Below are 18,276 nucleotides of genomic sequence, written 5' to 3'. Positions count from 1 at the left end.
TGGAAAATTCCCGCTCCAGATGTGTGGCTTGGGTGGGAGTGGAAGCTCAAAACCATCCAGCCTTTTAAAAACCTGAATTGGTCTCTGTCTCATCTGCTAGAGCAGCACTCTGCTCCCCACGAGTGCCCTTGGGGCTCTGCAGTGTCACCAAACTCAACCCTGTCACCAAAGTCAGCAATGTCACCAGGTTTGGCAGTGTCACCAAACTCAACCCTGTCACCAAACTCAACCCTGTCACCAAAGTCAGCAATGTCACCTGGCGTGGCAATGCCACCAAACTCAACCCTGTCACCAAAGTCAGCAATGTCACCAGGTTTGGCAGTGTCACCAAACTCAACCCTGTCACCAAAGTCAGCAATGTCACCTGGCTTGGCAGTGTCACTTATCTCCACAGTGTCATTGGGCTCAGCTGCCTCTGCCTGGCATCACCAATCCCACTGACCCCAGTGCAATCCAGCTGGGTTTCCTCACGTTCCTGGTTCTCCCAGCTCTTGGCTGAGTTTGGAAGAAGCAGAAGCGTGCTTGTTTGAAGAAGGACAACCATAAAGATTTGTTTTGCTCCCCTCTGAGCATTCAGAGTGTTTGGGTTCGCTGGGGTTTTGTCACAGAGCTGGTGGGTTCTGTGCTGTGCAGCTGGAAACCCACTGGGAGGTTTGTGGGCTGCTGGTTCCTCAAACCACTACAAACTCTGCCCAAACCCTTCAGTGGCTTCAGACCAGCTGAGCAGCAATGATTTTTTTTCATTTTGTTGTCCAAGGGTCTGCAGAGGGGATGGGACGGGGGTGGTGAGGAGAATTCCTGAGGACAGGATCCTGCTCACAGAGCCAGGAGATGAACTGGGCTCTGTGATCCTGCAGCCCTTAGAGCTTGCACTGCCCGTGTCCCAGGAGGTCACATTGAGGATGGAGGTGTGACCGTCACACAGAGGGTGGTGGTGAGAGCTCTGCAGCCTCTTCTCTCTTCATCTGGTGGGTTTGGAGCTGGGAGCTCCTGTCAGGACCTTCCATTTGCACAAGGGGTTTACTGTACATCACTCAAAGTAGCTCTCCCCGAGAACACTCCGAGCTTTTCCTGTGGCCCTGAGCAGACGAGTTGGGTTTGGCTCAGCTGTTCTTCCCAGTGCTGTGACCTGTTTTTGTCTGACACGTTTCTCATTAACTCTTTGTCAAATCACCAGGAAGCCTGCTTAATTGCAGGCAGAGTGCTGAATTTATGAGTTCATCTAGGCTTCGTGTCTACACATTGACAGAGGTGTTTCTCTGGATGAAGTCTTTTTCTCTTCATTTCGTGGCAAGAATGGACTTTCTGTTTCAGTTACTTCTGAAAGTCATAAATTGCAGCAGTCCCTCCCTTCCCTTTATTTAAAAGAAACACAACAAAACGTCATGGCAACAGTTTATTGCTCTAAATCAGCTCGTGGGTCATTAAAGCAAAAAAAGGGAGGGAAAAAAAAGGAAAAAAATCTCCAACTCCTGCCAAATAAAATGTGCACATCAGCCAAGCTGTCAGAGGCAGATTCTGCGACCATGGGATGAGAAGGTTTATTACACTCTGGGCTTCTGGGGAGGGATGTTATAGCAACAGGACGCTGGGTCAGTGATGGCAAACTCCTGGTTGCTCCGTTTCTCCATGCACACTAGGAATCCATTAAGCCAACTGACGACAGATCCGCAGGCATTCCAGCCCCCCGACACACCTCTGCCGGGGCCAAACCTTGGACTCTGCCCATTAAAATGTGAAAGAAACAACCCAACAGAGAGCCCACAAATTAGAGGGGCAGGAAACCTCAAATGATGTGCAAAAAAAATTGTAAACGTTCGAGAGGATTTTTCCATAACTTCTGCCCCATAACTCAGCATTTCTGATGTTAATAAATTACGGAGCGGAGCCTCTGCGAGATCAAGGAGCTTTTTGGATCCAAACCCCGAGCACTGCTCGGCAGACAGCAGATGAAGCTGCAAAGTGAGCCCTGGAACATGACAACAATTTCCTTTTGGCTGGCTGGGGATGGATCTGAAGCACAGGCACAGCCGGAGCTCTGGCGCTGCGTCCCAAATCCGTGTCTCTGCAGAGGGCCAGTCAAAGCCCTGTAATCCCAGGGAACGTGAAGGTGCATTTGTTTGGAGGGGATGGACTGGAGAGGAGGAGGCTGGGGGACTTCAGAGCAAGGAGAGCGCTGTGAAAACTCCACGAGACAAAATCATGGCACTGTTACTGGCAGGGAAGGGAAGGGGAATTGGGAATTCTTAGATGAGCTGTTGGATTTGAAGACAAAAGTGCTGGGAGGTGCCGTGGGTTAATAAATAAAGGCTGAACTCACCATCTGCAGCAGAAGGAGAAAAGATGAACTGAAGTTTTGGCGTGTCCAGTGATGAAAAAAGGAGCGGGGAGAAATCCATGATGGGGTGGGAGGGATGAAATGGAAGAGCGGCCAGAGGAAGTGCTCTCACAATAATTAACTTTCTGAGCGTGTCTGCAGGCTGCAGGCCAGATGAAATTCTGCTTTTCCAGCACATCTCCAGGGCAGGGGCTGTTCCAGACTGCTGGGGTTTAACATGGGGACAAAGAAAAAGGGACAAATCTTGTTCCTGCAGGGAGCCCAGCTCCATGGGGCAGGGATGCTCAGAGCCAAAGGGATTAAAGAGGTGAAATGCATTTCCCAAAATTGACTGGAATAGCAGCACATGATGGTTATAGACTTGCAAAACCAGCACCAATTACTAATTATAAGTTGATTTTATTTTGTTTTTCTCCTCTCCAGTCTCTTCCCACCTTTTTTCACCTCTCCCTCTGACAACTTCTTTTAATGTCTAAGCCAGATTACTCTCAGGAGAGACGTCTCCACTGATACAGAGCCAGCCTGAGCAGAGAGCACAGGCAGAAATTCCATGTCAGCTCCACCAACTCAGAGTCCTGCTAATAATTACACTGCATTTTCTGATTTTTTTTTTTCCTGTGGCATCTCTGGGTTTTCTTGCTGTTGGTGCTAAATATCTGATATCTACCTTTACCTGCCCAGGAAAACAGGTGTGGATGAGTTTGGGATTAAAGCTGCTGCTGAGCCCTGGATAGGAAGGGACTCAGTTCTGGTTTTAACTGTGAATAAACAGATTTAATAGAGCTGGAGATGCCTGTTGGGGTAAGAGCATCCCCAGGTGGGTGGCTGAGGGGACCTGAGCCTTCAAAGAGTGGGGTGAATCTGGGATCTTTAATTTGCCTATTCCCAACATTTTTTGCCTCCATTTTCCTTCTCCACCTGTCCTTGAGCATGAGGTATCCCTTGGCTCTCCAAAAGAACAGAGAAAAACCAATGTTCCATGAGCATCCCAGGAGCATTTTCAAACTGGAAATTTTTTTTTTTTTTTTTTTTTTTTTTTTACTTACTGACCAAGACTTGTAAACAGTTGGTTTGCAGAATTTCACCAGAGGAAATTTCTGATTTCCTTCTGGTCTGAACTGGAAGAAGATGTGGTAAAAGGTTTCAGTTTGTTTTTTCCGGAGTTTTCTCAGGTTGGGGGGTGGCGGGGGCAAGAGATACTTAAAATATTATTCTGTGTGTGAACATTTGACAGAAGAAAGAACAGATACTGCAGATAGTGCTGGGTGACTGCTGCAGTGTTGTTAAGCTGTGAAATAACTTTGATAGCGACCATCGGCGAGCGTGTGAACCTGATCTTTAATTAGAGGTGTTGGCCACAGAGGGCTGAGCTGGCCCAGGGGCTGCCCTGCCTCTGGAACTGGTCCTGCAGCTCTCTAAACCAGCTGATCACCATGTTTATTCCATTTTCAGAGGGTCCTGCTGGGTGCCAGCAGAGGGATTCACCCCACTCCTGGAAGGCTCAGCTCCACTCAGCCACCCACCCAGGGATGCTCTTACCCCAACAGGCATCTCCACCTCTATTAAATCTGTTTATTCACAGTTAAAACCAGAACTGAGTCACTCCCTATCCAGGATTTAGCATCAGCTTTAATCCCAAAACCATCCACACCTGTTTTCCTGATAAAGGGCAGGTACAGTTTGACATCAGATGAGGAGTGGTTGGGTGCTGTCCCTGTTTTGGGCCATGATGCCAGGAGCTGCCCTACCTCTGGAACTGGTCCTGCAGCACTCTAAACCAGCTGATCCCCCCATTTATTCCATTTTTAGAGGGTCCTGGTTGGTGCCAGCAGAGGGATGAGGGGTGGCTGGATGCTGTCCCCATTTTGGCCTTTGGGCCGTGGTGCCAGGCTCTATTTGTGGAGGGCAGCGAGGCTGTGTGAGAACAGCAGCTCAGGTTCTCAGGCTCTCACAGCACCTCTTTCTCTCTCGTTTTGATCTGTCAGATTTCACACCCCCAGCTTGGCTTTTAATGCCCCCACGCAGATAAAACCACAGAGTTTCAGGTGATTTCGAGCGACGGCAGAACCTCCTCCAGAGGCACAGCTGGCGAGCAGGACCCTGCAAAACGAATTTGAGCTGAATTTTGGGCTTTCTCCTGTCACAGCTGAGATGGAGACAATACAAAACAACACACTCCATTTTCTGAAAGCTTCAAAACCATTTTTATCATAGCTTCTTATACATTCTCAAAAAAAAACCTTACATCCTTTACATGCTTTTTATAAATTTAAAAAAAAATCCTAACTTTTTTACTCATTGGTCAGGAAAGACAAAGTGCTTGGTTTCTCTTACTTATCCTTCTTTCTTTCTGGAACCTAGAATAGACAGTTGCAGGTTTCTCTTATTTATTCTTCTTTCTTTCTTGGTTTTTATGTCAACGACCTTGGTAGGAAATTCTTTCAGGGGTAAGGATGGATCCTCTTATCAAACTTCTCTCTGGCTCATAGAAATCACTGTAAAACCTCTTCCACATTCCCCGAGCTCTCTGCCCAGGGCAGGGGGTTGGAACTAAATGATCCTTAAGGTCCCTTCCATCCCAAGCCTCTCAATGGCCCCAAATGTCCTCTCAAACAATTCTAGAAGATGAAAGGGACCATCTGTAAGATACAGCTGTGAAATTAAAGGTCTTGCTTTATTTGTGTGTCCTGGATTTGCCATCTTGAGTTCCCAGGGCCACTGGATGTCACCAATTGCTGGCACTGGGAGGTTTGTGGGCTGCTGGTTCCTCAAACCGCTACAAACTCTGCCCAAACTCTTCAGTGGCTCCAGACCAGCTGAGCATCGATGATTTGTTTCATTTGGTTTTCCAAACCGTTTCCCTGGAAGCTGCTGTCACTTGGTGTCTGGGTGTGTCTCCACGTGAGGGGCTGGCTTGGCCGGGCTGCTCAATTTGGGGTCAAAAAAGCCAAGGGAAGCTCTTTCTTTCACCAGCATTAGGCAGCCTCAGTGTCCCTGGAGCTCCCTGAGATAAAACAGAAATTATTGCTATTTTAGATTGAGTAAGCTCAGTAATGGTTCAGCCGCATTAAGAACGGGTTTTATTGATGTTTTTTGGTTGATTGGTTGGGGTTTTTTTGGGTTTTGTTGTTTTTTTTTTTTTTTTTTTTCCTAATAAAACTTCCAAACAACACAGAATTGGCTTCCTCAGCCCAGCCTTAAGCTCAACTTGTTGCTGTCCTTGCTGCGCTTTAATTTTTCCTCTCCTTTGATTTCCCACCTTTTTTCTTTTTTCTTTTTTTTTCCTTGTGCCTTGAAATAGATGGGAAAATATAATCGTGTCCCACGAGATTCTGAGAGAATTAATTGCTAGTAAAAGCATGTTAAGAGCTTTTGATGACTGAAGTAATTTGCACTGACACAGGGGCTGGTCGGGGTAGAGGGAAATGTGAATCTCAGGAAAAAAAAAGGATTTTTGGAGCAGGGAGGCCCACTTAGGAGCAGAGCAGAGCCTTGCTATGCTGGGACCCAGAGGGCTTCTCCTTGTTTACAGGGTGTGCTGTGTCATTTTTAAAATGTGGGGGTTTTTGAGTGGATTGCAAACTGGATCATCCCAAAGGTTGTTCTGCAGTGCTGAGCATCTCCTCTGGTTCTCTCACCAAACTCCACTGCCTTAAGAGAGGAAAAGTTTCTTTCTGCCAAACCAGCAACTTTCTTTGGACTGCAACCCCTTAATTAACTCTTTTATTTTTTTTCTTTTTCCCACCTGGACTTTAAACATCTGAGAGGTTTTATTTTGAAGGATTCCTCTTTTTCACAGCAGCCAAATTGCATCTCACCTTCAGCCACAAAGATGTGGCCGGTGAATTTCTCAGGCTGTACTCAGATAAATGAAAGTAGCGCGTTGGGTAAAGGGATTTTTAAAATAGAACCTCACAGCTCTGTGACCTGGTTTGAGAGTTTATTGAAAGGTTTGCAATTAAAAATTATCCTGCATGAAAGGATGAAACAGATGATGTGCAGAATGAGCAGTTAAGGACCTTGTCATTAAAATTAGTGCAGTTTGGAGGAGTTTGATTACTTGAGCTGTGGTATCAGAGCTGTTTTCCAGAATATTTGTACTCCTGAACATTTTACTTATGAACCACTCTGAGCAGTGTCCTTGGAGGTTCTGCCAGCTAGCAACTTCAGATGATGGCTGAGAGCTGATTTTATCCTTGTCATAAGTCCCTTTATCAATTACATCCATCCCCTGCCTTTCTGCTTTCTATTTCTTGTTTGGAGTTGCGCCCTGCAAACCCTTTTCCTCCCCCTCTCCCCTCTGTAGCTGCCCTGTGTGCCCAGCTGACCCCTCTCCTGTCGCTCCTCCCGCAGATTCCCGATGCCCTGGGCACTGAGAAGTTCTGTGGTGACTCCAGCCAGGGCGGAGCTGGGAACTGGCTGAAGTACATCCGAGTGTGCTGCTCCTGCGACGAGCAGAACCTGGCTGTGTGCCACATCAACGAGCAGGTAACCATCCACCCGGGGCTGCTGGGCTCCCCTGGCACCCAGCACGGGCTGGGCACCTCAGCCGGGGCTGCTGGGCAGTGCCAGCACCCAGGGGAGGTGACCGAGGGATGGATCAGCCCTGGGATGAGCTAAACCCTCCAGATGTGTGGTCCTGGCCATGACTCAGGTTCCTGTCCCTGACTCAGGATCCAGACTTGTGAGCCAGTCCCTAATTCAGGATCCTGTCCCTAATTCAGGATCCTGTCCCTGGCTCAGGATACTGCCCCTAATTCAGGATCCAGTCCCTAATTCAGGATCCTGTCCCTAATTCAGGATCCAGTCCCTGATTCAGGATCCTGTCCCTAATTCAGGATCCAGTCCCTGATTCAAGATCCAGTCCCTGACTCAGGATCCAGTCCCTAATTCAGGATCCTGTCCCTGACTTGTGATCCAATCCTTCACTCAGGGTCCAGTCCCTCACTCAGGATCCAGTCCCTGACTCGTGATCCAGACCCTGATTCAGAATCTTGTCCCTGTCTCAGGATCCAGACTCTGACTCATGACCAGTCCCTAATTTGTGATCCAGTCCCTAATTTGTGATCCAGTCCCTCACTCAGGATCCATCTCCTAATCCAGAATCCAGCCCCTGACTCAGGATCCAGTCCCTGATTCATGACTCTTCTGTTCATCTTTAGTCCTGTAACTTGGGAACAGTCCCAGGAATGCACAGAGAATTTCCCTGGATTCTTAGTGAAGTAATTGACAGCAAAATCTGGACCACTCAATTACATCCCCCCTCCTCCCTCCCCATTAACAGATTATAATATATTTTAAATGTATTTATTTCTGAATTTACAAAGAGGTTAATTGAGATGTTTCATTCACAGTTTTTCAATTACAAAGCCAATTTTCGCATGTAGAATAACATTAGCCAGTTTTCTTTATATTTATTCGTGCTGGAGAGGGAATTTGAAAAGAAGATCCTTGATTGTTGGAGATAATTGTGATTCTGAAGGAGGACTGGAAAAATGGTAGATAAATTATATCTTTTACTAAAAGGGAAATGTTTTATTTTTTGCTGTTGCTGCTCCTGCCTCAAAAAGGAAAATACTTGAGCAGTTCAAGAGTCTGAAATACTAAACAGAATCTACATAATAAAATATTTATAATATATAATAATTATATTCATGGCCAGCTCATGGCTATTAATATAATTAATATATATTGATAATAATCAAGGTGACAGCTGCTGCTTTTAGTTGGGGTGCAGATATTGGGGGGAAAAAGGAGAACAGGAGACAGAAAAAAAAATCAGGCCTGTGTTTAATCAGCCAGTGTGAGGTGTGTGTGCAGTGCAGAGATTTTGGGTGTATTTTACAGAGGTTTGGTAACTCCAGTCAGGATTCCCAATACATCACCAAGAGCCTTAAAAAGAGGAAATCAGCAGCAATGTGGCTGGGTAGAAACAAAGAGGAGGCAATTCCAAAGGAGGAAAACACGGGAAAAAAAGCAAAACGTGCAGCCCTGTCCTGGCTGGACATTCCCAAGGGCAAATTTTCCCTGTCCAGAGCTGGACAGACGGACAGGTCTGAGGGAGTAGGAGGGACAGATCCTCACTGGGCTGCCCGTGGAGTGAATTATTGGTGAGACAAGGACACAAAGAACCTTTTTTTCAGGCTGTTTTTTTAGTTTTTGAGCCCCTCTGCTGCTCTGATGTGTCTGTGGGTGGATTTTTGATTTTAGGTGGACACAGCAGCTCCTTTCTCCCCTTTTAATGCTCTTTTCCCCCTGAAATACAAACGTGTGGAAGCTCAGATAAAAAAAATCCCTGCAGCAGGGAAATGGGGCTGGTTCTTAGGAAGGATCCTGATTAATGAGGTAATTCTGGGATGGGCTTTTCCCTCTCACCGTGCTCCATCTCCATCCCTTGCCGTGACTCTGGGAATGGTTCAACTTCATTCCCAGGCTCCAGAACTGGTTTTTTCTGTGGAAAGATGAGATGATGCTGGGCTCTGAGTGAGACAAACCCCAAAGTGTGGTTGTTGTGGTTCTGCAGGGACGATATTTCAGTGATTGTACTAGATTATTCTGTTTTAGCAGCAAAATTAGCCAGAGCCTGATTTCTGCTGCCCCAAGTTCACATCCACAGCAGATCCCTGTGTCAACCCAGGCTGGCACAGAATTCCTCCAGGTTATTTCTACTTTCCCTTTTTGCTTGTTTGTTTATTTGGTTTTTTGTTTGTTTTGGTTGTTAGTTTATTTTTTGGGGGTGTTGGGTTTCTTGAGGGGTTTTTTTTTGTTTCTTTGCTTTTTTCTTTCTTTCCTTTTATTTTTTCTTTCTTCAACACCCCGTGCCCAGAATAATTTTGATAAAAATCAAGAAAAGGAATATGCTCAGTACCACCAAACCCAACTTATCCTGTTAACTATTTCGTGTCAAACAAAACTGGTAATTTGGAGAGCTGCCCATACTGTGGTGGGAAGCACGAAATGATCAAGTGTGGAACTTTTCTATAAACAAACAGAATTGATATGTGAATGTAAATCTTCTGCTGGATTAGTAAATCTGAGCTTTTTCAGTGCACGACAAATAAAAAAGGCTTTGATGAGCCCGGACCATCAGTACCATGACTGAAAGATGAAGTTAATTACCATAATGAAATGTTCAATGAAATTAATGTGACTCCAGCAGAATCCAGCTTTTCCTTGATCATTAAAGGAGCCTGTCCTATTTTCTGGAAGGGCTGCAGGAGATGTTTTGAAATACAAGGAGCTACTTTATTCTGAGACAAACAGGAGAGGAAAAGGAACTAAAGGGTGAGACCAGGGCAGTGTCAGCCCTTGGCAGGACCATTCTGAAGGATTTTTCCCTGTAAAATTTGTGACTATCTCTGAACCTTAAGGACCTTTTAAACCACAGCTGGTGTTTTAGTGCTGGTTTAGGTTGCCAGCTACAAGTCTGTTGAAAGCAATTTTATTTTATTTTATTTTATTTTATTTTATTTTATTTTATTTTATTTTATTTTATTTTATTTTATTTTATTTTATTTCTTTTTATTTCTTTTTATTTCTTTTTATTTAATTTCATTTTATTTCTTTTTATTTCTTTTTATTTCATTTCTTTTTATTTCTTTTTATTTCTTTTTATTTCTTTTCTTTTTTATTTTATTTCTTTTTTTTCTTTTCTTTTTAAATTTATCTTATCTTATTTTTTCTCTTAGCTTGGCCCATCCCAACTCCTGTTTTTCCCAGTCAGTCCTGAGCTCTGGGCTCACTCCTTGGCTGCCTTTTGGGGTTTTTTCAGTCACCTTTCCCCTTGAGTTCACTGTGGTTTGGTCCTGGGAAAAGCTTTTTTTTTTGTAGAACAAGCAGGGAGGAGCGCTGAAGTGCAAATTAAAAACATAATGAGGAAAGGGAAATTTTAGACTATTTTTATTTTGCAGTGGAATCCCCAGAAATGAACTCCCCAGGGGTCTCAGCTCTGCTCTCACCTGTGCACAGGTGTGTGTCCTGTGCCGGCCTGGTGCTGCTCGGGGTTTCCACCTGGGATTTTGGAGCTGACCAGACCCAGGGAGATCCCAGATCCTGCCCACAGCACCAGCTCCCATTTTTGGACTCCCAGCTGGGTGAGGACAGATGTGCCTGCATTTGGAGAACTGTTTGCAAAGCGACAGAAACCAGGGGTGGGATTACAGCAGGATCCTGGCAGCACAGGGACGGCTGTCTGGGCAGTCTGGGGTATTTTATCAGCAGTGGGATTTCATGTCCCATCCCAAATCTTTGTGTTTGTGACCATCCCTGCTTTGAAGCTCCCAGCGAGAGCTGCCCGGGCAGTGCTGGGGGCCGGAGCTCGGGTGAGTTCAGAGCTCAGTGAGTTCGCACTGGGGCTGCGGGGAGGTGTCAGCACGGCATGGCCGGGGAGGGACGGGATGCACCGGAGCTCCCGAAAAGGGCTGGGCAGAGTGCTCGGTTAGGGATGCACCGGGTGCTCGGTTAGGGATGCACGGGAGCTCCCGGGTAGGGCTGTACCGAGTGCTCAGTGAGGGCTGTAACCCCGGTAAGGGCTGTGTCACAGCACTCGGTTAGGGCTGTACCGGATCCCCCGATAAAAGCTGTACTGGGTGCTCGGTAAGGGCTGTACCTCCGGTAAGAGCCGTGTCACAGCGCTCGGTACCGGAGCTCCCAGTAAAGGCTGTACTGGGTTTTTAAAACTCTTTACCGTGAGCCCTGTTTTAAAAGCTCTCCTTTACCGGGAGCTTTTTCTTAGTTAGGGCTGTGCCCCGGTAAAGGCTGTATCACAGCACTCGGTTAGGGCTGTACCAGAGCTCCCGGTTGGGGCTGTACCGGCTGCTTGGTAAGGGATGTATCAGAGCACTCGGTTAGAGCTCTGCGGGATGCTCAGTGAGGGCTGTACCCCCGGTAAGGGCCGTGTCACAGCACTGAGTACCGGAGCTCCCGGTTAGGGCTGTACCCCCGGTAAGGGCCGTGTCACAGCACTGAGTACCGCAGCTCGCCGCAAGGGCCGCCCCGCAACCCCCCGTTCGTGGGGACGGCTGTGCCTCCGTCTGCCCCGGCCTTGGAGCTTCTGCACAGACACGGCCCCGCTGCCCTTCTTCCCTTCCCTTCCCTCCCCTCCCGTTCCCTCCTCTTCCCTTCCCTGCCCTCCCCCCGGCCGGCCCGGCCGCCGGCACCGGAGGAGCGCAGCGGCCGCGGGACAGGAGCGAGCAGGTCAGGGGAACCCGGCCCGGCCCGGCCCGCTCCGTTCGCACTGCCCGGCACCGGCTCCGAGGCACCGGCGGGGATCCCGCGGCGGCGGCGGGGCCGGTGGCGGGCGGCGTCTGCCACCTGCTGGGGCGGGCAGGGGCCGCGCTCCGGGCCCCGATCCCCATCCCCGTCCCAATCCCCGTCCGATTCCCCATCCCGATCCCCATCCCAATCCAAATCCCCATCCCAATCCCCATCTCCATCCCAATCCCCATCCCCATCCCCATCCCCATCCCCATCCCCATCCCGCTCCCGGTCCCGGCAGCTGCGGGAGAGCCCCACCGGCAACTTTTCCCCGGTGTGTCCCGGGAAGAGGGGAGAGCCTCGGTACGGCTGCTGAGAGCCCTCGGCCTTCCCCGCCGGAGCGGGATCGGGCAGCGGCGGGGGCGGCGGGGCGAGCTAATTATCCCGAGGGATGGGGATCGTAATTATCCCGAGGGATGGAGAACGGCTACGCTCGTGGAGCTGCGGGCGGAACCGGGACCGGGAACCAGCGCAGGGACCGGGTCGGATGGCGGGCCGGGCCGTCCTGGTGCTCGGTGGAACGCGGGCTGATCGATCGGGAGCGTGCTGAGCTCGGTGTGGAAGGGAAAGTTCTGAGCGGCAACAGCGCCCCACGGTCCCCGCCGCACGGCGTGGTGGCTCTGGGAGCGATGTCCCGTGTCCCTGAAATTCTGGGAGCGATGTCGCTTGTCCCTGAAATTCTGGGAAGGATGTCCCGTGTCCCTGCAGCTCTTGGAGGGATGTCCCGTGTCCCTGCAGCTCTGGCAGTGGTGTCCCCTGTCCCTGTTGCTCTGGGAAGGATGTCCCATGTCTCTGCAGCTTTTGGAGGGATGTCCCCTGTCCTTGCAGCTCTGGGAAGGATGTCCCGCGTCCCTGCAGCTCAGTGAGCAGTGTCCCCTGTCCCTGTCCCTCTTGGAGAGATGTCCCCTTGTTCCTACAGCTCTGGGAACGATGTCCTGTGTCCCTGCAGCTCTGGGAAGGATGTCCCCTGTCCCCACAGCTCTGGCAGCGGTGTCCCGCGTCCCTACAGCTCTGGGATGGGTTTCCCGTGTCCCTACAGCTCTGGGATGGGTTTCCCGAGTTCCTGGAATTCTGGGAACGATGTCCCCTGTCCCTGCAGCTCTAGGGGCGGTTTCCCGTGTCCCTGCAGTTCTTGGAGGGATGTCCCGTGTCCCTGCAGCCTCCTGTCCCTGCAATCCCATCCCTGTCCCTGCAATCCCATCCCTGTCCCTGCAATCCCATCCCTGTCCCTGCAATCCCATCCCTGTCCCTGCAATCCCATCCCTGCGATCCCATCCCTATCCCTGCAATCCCATCCCTGCGATCCCATCCCTGTCCCTGCAATCCCATCCCTGTCCCTGCAATCCCATCCCTGTCCCTGCAATCCCATCCCTGCGATCCCATCCCTGTCCCTGCGATCCCATCCCTGTCGCTGCCATCACATCTCCCCGCAGCCGCAGCTCCGGGAGGACAATCTCGGGAGCATCCCGGGCAGCCGCTGCTCCCGCCGGGCCGGGATCTGCCAAAGCCCCGCGATCCGTGCCAGGAGGGAGGGAAAGGGACTCTGGGAAGAGAAAAGCGCGGTGGTGACACAATTAACGCAAGGCAGGCGGGAATTCGGGAGCTGTGTGTGTTCCTTCCCCATAAACACAGGCTGGCAGAGGCAGAGTAGCAGTAAATTTTTGGGAATTGTTCTGGATGAAATGCGGTTTACACACTGAAAAAGAGTTTCTTGGATTGCTGTTAAACGCAGTGCTAAAAAAACCTGGAAAGTAATAAAAATTACCAGGGTATTGTGTTAGGGTCCAGTGTACTCCAAAAATCTGGGTAACATCTGGAGGACACTGAATCTCCTCGGGACAAAAGAGCTCCTGGAGCAGGTGCAGGGCAGGGAAAGAGGCTCAGGTGGGACCCAGCTGTCCCTGGACCCCTGTCCTGGTGTCTGTGGGGTTTGGGGTGGGACAGTGAGGATGAGGGCAGTGGGCTCTGCCCCCGTCTGGGTCCTGTTTCTGTGCTGGGGTTTTCTCCTGGTGCAGTGACAAAGGTCCAGGAGGTGAACACAGCTGTGCTCAGGGCATTGTGGAAGGTCCAGGTCTGTGCTCAGACAGGAGCTCAGAATGTGGGCAAACTGCTCATCTGGAGTGGTTCATGTCTGTGTTTAGGGGTCAGGTCTAGGCTGGCTTATTTTATTTTATTTTATTTTATTTTATTTTATTTTATTTTATTTTATTTTATTTTATTTTATTTTATTTTATTTTATTTTATATTAATTTTTATATTTTTATATTTTTTATTTTATATTTTATATTTTATATTTTATATTTTATATTTTATATTTTATATTTTATATTTTATATTTTATATTTTATATTTTATATTTTATGTTTTATTTTATTCTACTTTATTTTATTTTTTTCTCTTAGCTTGGCCCATCCCAAGTCCTGTTTTTCCAAGTCAGTCCTGAGCTCTGGGCTCACTGCTTTTTGGGGTTTTTTTCAGGCACTTTTCCCCTTAAGTTCACTGTGGTTTGGTCCTGGGAAACGTTTTTTTTGTGGAACAAGCAGAGAGGAGCACTGAAGCGCAAACGAAAAAGACAATGAGAAAAAGGGAAATTTTAGACAACTTTTTATTTTGCAGTGGAATCCCCAGAAATGAGCACAGACTGTGGGCAAACAGCTGACCCGGAGTGGTTCATGTTTGTGTTTAGGGGTCAGGTCTAGGCTGGTTTATTTTATTTTATTTTATTTTTAATTTTAGCTCAGAATGTGGGCAAACTGCTCACCTGGAGTAGTTCATATGTGTGTTTAGGAGTCAGGTCTAGGCTGTCGGGGAGAATAATCAACAAAATCGTTCTGTGGAGATGTGATAATTCAGCTCTAACCATGAGGCCAATTCTGGCTCAGAGAGCAGAGCTTTAAACATGACCATTCCATCAGTTCAATCTTCACTGTGACAAAGACACTGAGCTCATAGGAGGACAGGAGAAAAACGGGAAGATTTGTTGTAATTTGAGGGAGAGATAATTTGTTGTAATTGGAGAGATATTTTGTTGCCCAAAATATTTTTATATTGCCCAAACCCTGTGAAACTCTGACACCCAAAGAGCGTCAAATAAAGGCAGGAAAATGAGCTCTGAGCAGCAATTATCCCAAATCAAGGGACAGCCTCCCCTATTGATGAAATTAATTTGGATTATTGATTAAAACATAAACCACAAGCCTTTGCATATTTACCCTGTGTGTTCTGTTTGTGATTCCCAGGTCTATTATAAAGTTATTAAAGAGATCGAGCCGGGGGAAGAGCTCCTGGTGTGTCTGAAGGAAGGAGGTTATTCCCTGGGGAACATGGCACCCAGCATGGAAGGTAAGGCTCCCCAGGAGCTTCTGCTCCTCTCTGCACCCTCAGCCAGGCCAGGGCTGGGACAAAACCTGAAAAAAACCCAAGCCAGGACCTGCCCTTCTGTCTCTGAATGGATTTTGTGCTCATCTTCACTCTTTTCCTGGTGAGAGAAGCTCAGTCCACAGCACCGAGTTTTTATCAGCCTCAGTTCCTTCTCTTTGTGGGTTTGGGTATGATCAGAGGTGCCTTTTCCATTTATCAGCCTCATTTCCTTCTCCTTGTGGGTTTGGGTATGATCAGAGGTGCCTTTTTCCATTTATCAGCCTCATTTTCTTCTCCTTGTGGGTTTGGGTATGATCAGAGGTGCCTTTTCCATCCCCAGGTGCTTTTGGGTGTAATAAAAATGGCCAAACCATCCCAAGGATGGAAAACATCCCTCTTGGTGAACACCAGCCTGCAGGGATTTAGGGAATCTGGAAAAGAGGGGTCCAGGCAGGGGGTGGGAGGGTCATCACTAAAATTATCATTGCTGCAAATAAAGACACCTCATCTTTCTCTGCAGCAGCTGTGAGCAGGTAGCAGGGCACACACATGGAGTGTTCTGGAAATCTCAGAGTGCTCCCAGCACTGGTTCTCCTCTCTCAGGATGCTTTTCCCCACATTCATCCAGGACTCTGACACTACAGATGCTGTGCAAGGAGGTGACCTCTGAGGAAAACCGGGAAGGATGTGCCCAGCATCATTATTCCATGGTTTATTTCTATAAATACTCTATAAATAATTTCTATAAATACTGGTAAATTCTCATTTAAAAACTAGTGGTTTTAAACTAGTTTTTTAAATGTTGCTCTGGAAATGTTGCTCTATAAAATTAATTATCTGGAAATATTGGTCTATAAAATTAATTTATAAAATTTGAGTTCTCTCAGTGCACCCCACGATACTTTTTTTTTTTCACCTATACGTAAGTATAATTTCTGATGCAAATTTGCAGTAAAATCCTGCACAATCAGTTTCCAATATTTCAGGAAAATGGGATAGTTTGGGGATTTGTGCTGCTGGAAGTTTGTTTGCTGAAGGGCTGGGGGTGAAGTGTGATATTTGCTGCCTCACTCATATCAAGTTTGGAACCATTTTTTCACTTCTCTCTCCCCCCAAAAAAAGTTAATGATTTTCTCAAGACCAACACACAGAGATGAATAATTTCTGCACCTTTTTTTTTTTTTTTTTTTGATGTCAAGGAGAAATCTGAATGAAAACTCACCGCTGTTCTGCATTTCAGTTTCTAGCAGGCTTTTATGTGAACAAGCAAAAAGTGCTCCTTGTTTTCCATCTCTGTCATTATGGAACATTTATCTGGATCTTCCTGGTAACGGTGTCTAGTGCTTTTGCTGCATAATTGCTGTCAAATTATGCCAGGCCAACATTCAATATTTGACTCCTTAATACTTTTTACTTTTCAGCAGGGCTATCTTCCTGCTGCCTCGCACCCCCAGCTCACTTTGGAATTAACAGGAGAGAAAATGCAAAATCGTTCCACACAAAGATAATTATCATAAAAATCTTTCCTCCCAACCCCAGCCAAACACAGCAGACCCCTTATCACTGCAGGAATTTTGAGTAGGGCACTTGAACTCCTTTGAGATTCGAGTCTGGTAGATTAGCATGTAGATGCCACATAATTGTGTTCCCCTTGGTTTCTCTGAAAGCTATTAGGCACTGATTTATTTTTCTGTTACATTCCTGCTTTGTCCTGAGTGTTGCTGATGGAACTTCAGATAGGCACATACAACCACAGATTTGACAAACACGACACAGAGAACAGGCAGCAATTTCGGTGTGACTGGGGCTGCTCTTTTCTTTGCAGCCCCTTCTCCCTGTCACACAGTTCCCTTTGTGAAGGGCAGTATTTTTGTGGAAAAAAAAAAAAAGGGGGGAAACTTTAATGAGAACGTGCTTTGAAGGGTGACCTTTTTATTTTTTGGTACTTACAGGCAGGAAAAAAAAAAAAAAAAAGGAACAGTTGAATGAACCTGGAGCCTACAAAGTGGGTGTGAGATACAGACACAGAATCACACCGGGTCTCAGCTCAGCCCTGAGCTGGTTTAGGTTTCAGTTTTGCAGGGCATGGTCTGGTCCTAAGCCAGGCTCAGGTCCTTCCCCTGCAGGGTGTTTGTTGAGGAGTCTGGTTTGGGATTTGCTGGGAATGCCAGAGGAATGGGGGATGGATTTGGAGCAGTTAGCATGGAATGGTTTGGGAGCTGAAGGATGATTTTATGCCACCCCCTGCCATGGCAGGGACACCTTCCACTGTGCCAGGCTGCCCCAGTGCCCTCCAGCCTGGCCTTGGGCACTTCCAGGGATCCAGGGGCATCCACAGCTGCCCTCCCCCCTGATCTGGTTTTACTCTCTTTACCCTGTCTGAGCATCAAAACAGGATTTACAACCAGTGGCAACATGAAGAACACGTGGCTACAAGGCTTTTAATCGTATTTTTGTCAGCTCTCTAAGCCTCCTTTCAATACAAATTTCTTTGTCCAAACCCAGATACTCTGAAGCACAGGAACTGCTTTTCCTCTCCTCCATCTTTTCCACCTGTGGAAAAGCTGCTGTGTGTGATGTCCTCTTGGATTCTGTGTGATTTGGGGGAGATATGGCAAAGGACCGGGAGAATGAGAAGCTAAATCTCTTTTCTAAAATATTCTTGAGGCAATTAAGATATTTCACCTCTTTCCCTGCTCTGTAAGCTCACAGAAAGGACAAAAATGTGTCATTGTCAGTGGTAAGAGCAGGGAAGGGGAGGAAGTTTATCCAGCTTCAACCAGGTATGGAGGAAATTACTCTCCATGGCTGCTTTTCCAAACCCAGAGAGGATTTCTGCTTCTTACAGGAGAGTTTGGGTGAAATAAGCTGCAATTAATCATGTAAATCTCAAACTGGAGCAGGAAGAATTCCACCTGGATTTGTGGAAGGAATTTTGTTGCGTTGTCTCTGAGGTCAAAAGAAAGGAAAGGGAAAAAAAATTCTGTTTCCTCCATTCCAAGTGTTTTCAGGTCTGGGGATTTGCCAGGTGGAGCTTGAGGGACGCTGGGAGTTTGGTAGGAGCTTGTTAAGAGGTGAAGGGACCTGGGGCTTCCCAGCCTGGAGGATTTCAGTCACTCCTCCAAAAATTCCTTCCTGGTTAAGGCACTGCTGCATTTACAAGAGAGCAAAGAGGGGAAATGTTGGCTCTGAGGCGGAGAAACACCTCACCAGAGAAGTTCCATGTCTCTGGGGTTTGGTGCTACACTTTTTTCTTCTTTTCTCTCATAAAAAGTAGTTTGGATTATTTCGATGGTAGCCTCTCCATTCTGCTGTTATTGGTG

General features: G+C 47.5%; 1 protein-coding gene across 4 annotated transcripts in view; it reads left to right on the top strand.

Annotated features, from left to right (window-relative positions):
• PRDM16 (PR/SET domain 16) overlaps nt 1-18,276 on the top strand; it is a 303,917-nt gene that overhangs the window by 246,692 nt on the left and 38,949 nt on the right. For all 4 annotated transcript variants that reach the window (XM_030963621.1, XM_030963618.1, XM_030963617.1 and 1 more), the window contains 2 exons: nt 6,692-6,826; nt 14,833-14,935. In XM_030963621.1, the coding sequence (XP_030819481.1) occupies nt 14,917-14,935 (19 nt within the window). In that variant the 5' untranslated portion in view covers nt 6,692-6,826; nt 14,833-14,916. The remainder of the gene's footprint in view (nt 1-6,691; nt 6,827-14,832; nt 14,936-18,276) is intronic.

This window comes from Camarhynchus parvulus, chromosome 21 (genome assembly GCF_901933205.1).
Source record: "Camarhynchus parvulus chromosome 21, STF_HiC, whole genome shotgun sequence".
In the NCBI taxonomy this organism is placed as follows: domain Eukaryota; kingdom Metazoa; phylum Chordata; class Aves; order Passeriformes; family Thraupidae; genus Camarhynchus; species Camarhynchus parvulus.
This window is presented reverse-complemented; position numbering and strand designations above follow the sequence as displayed.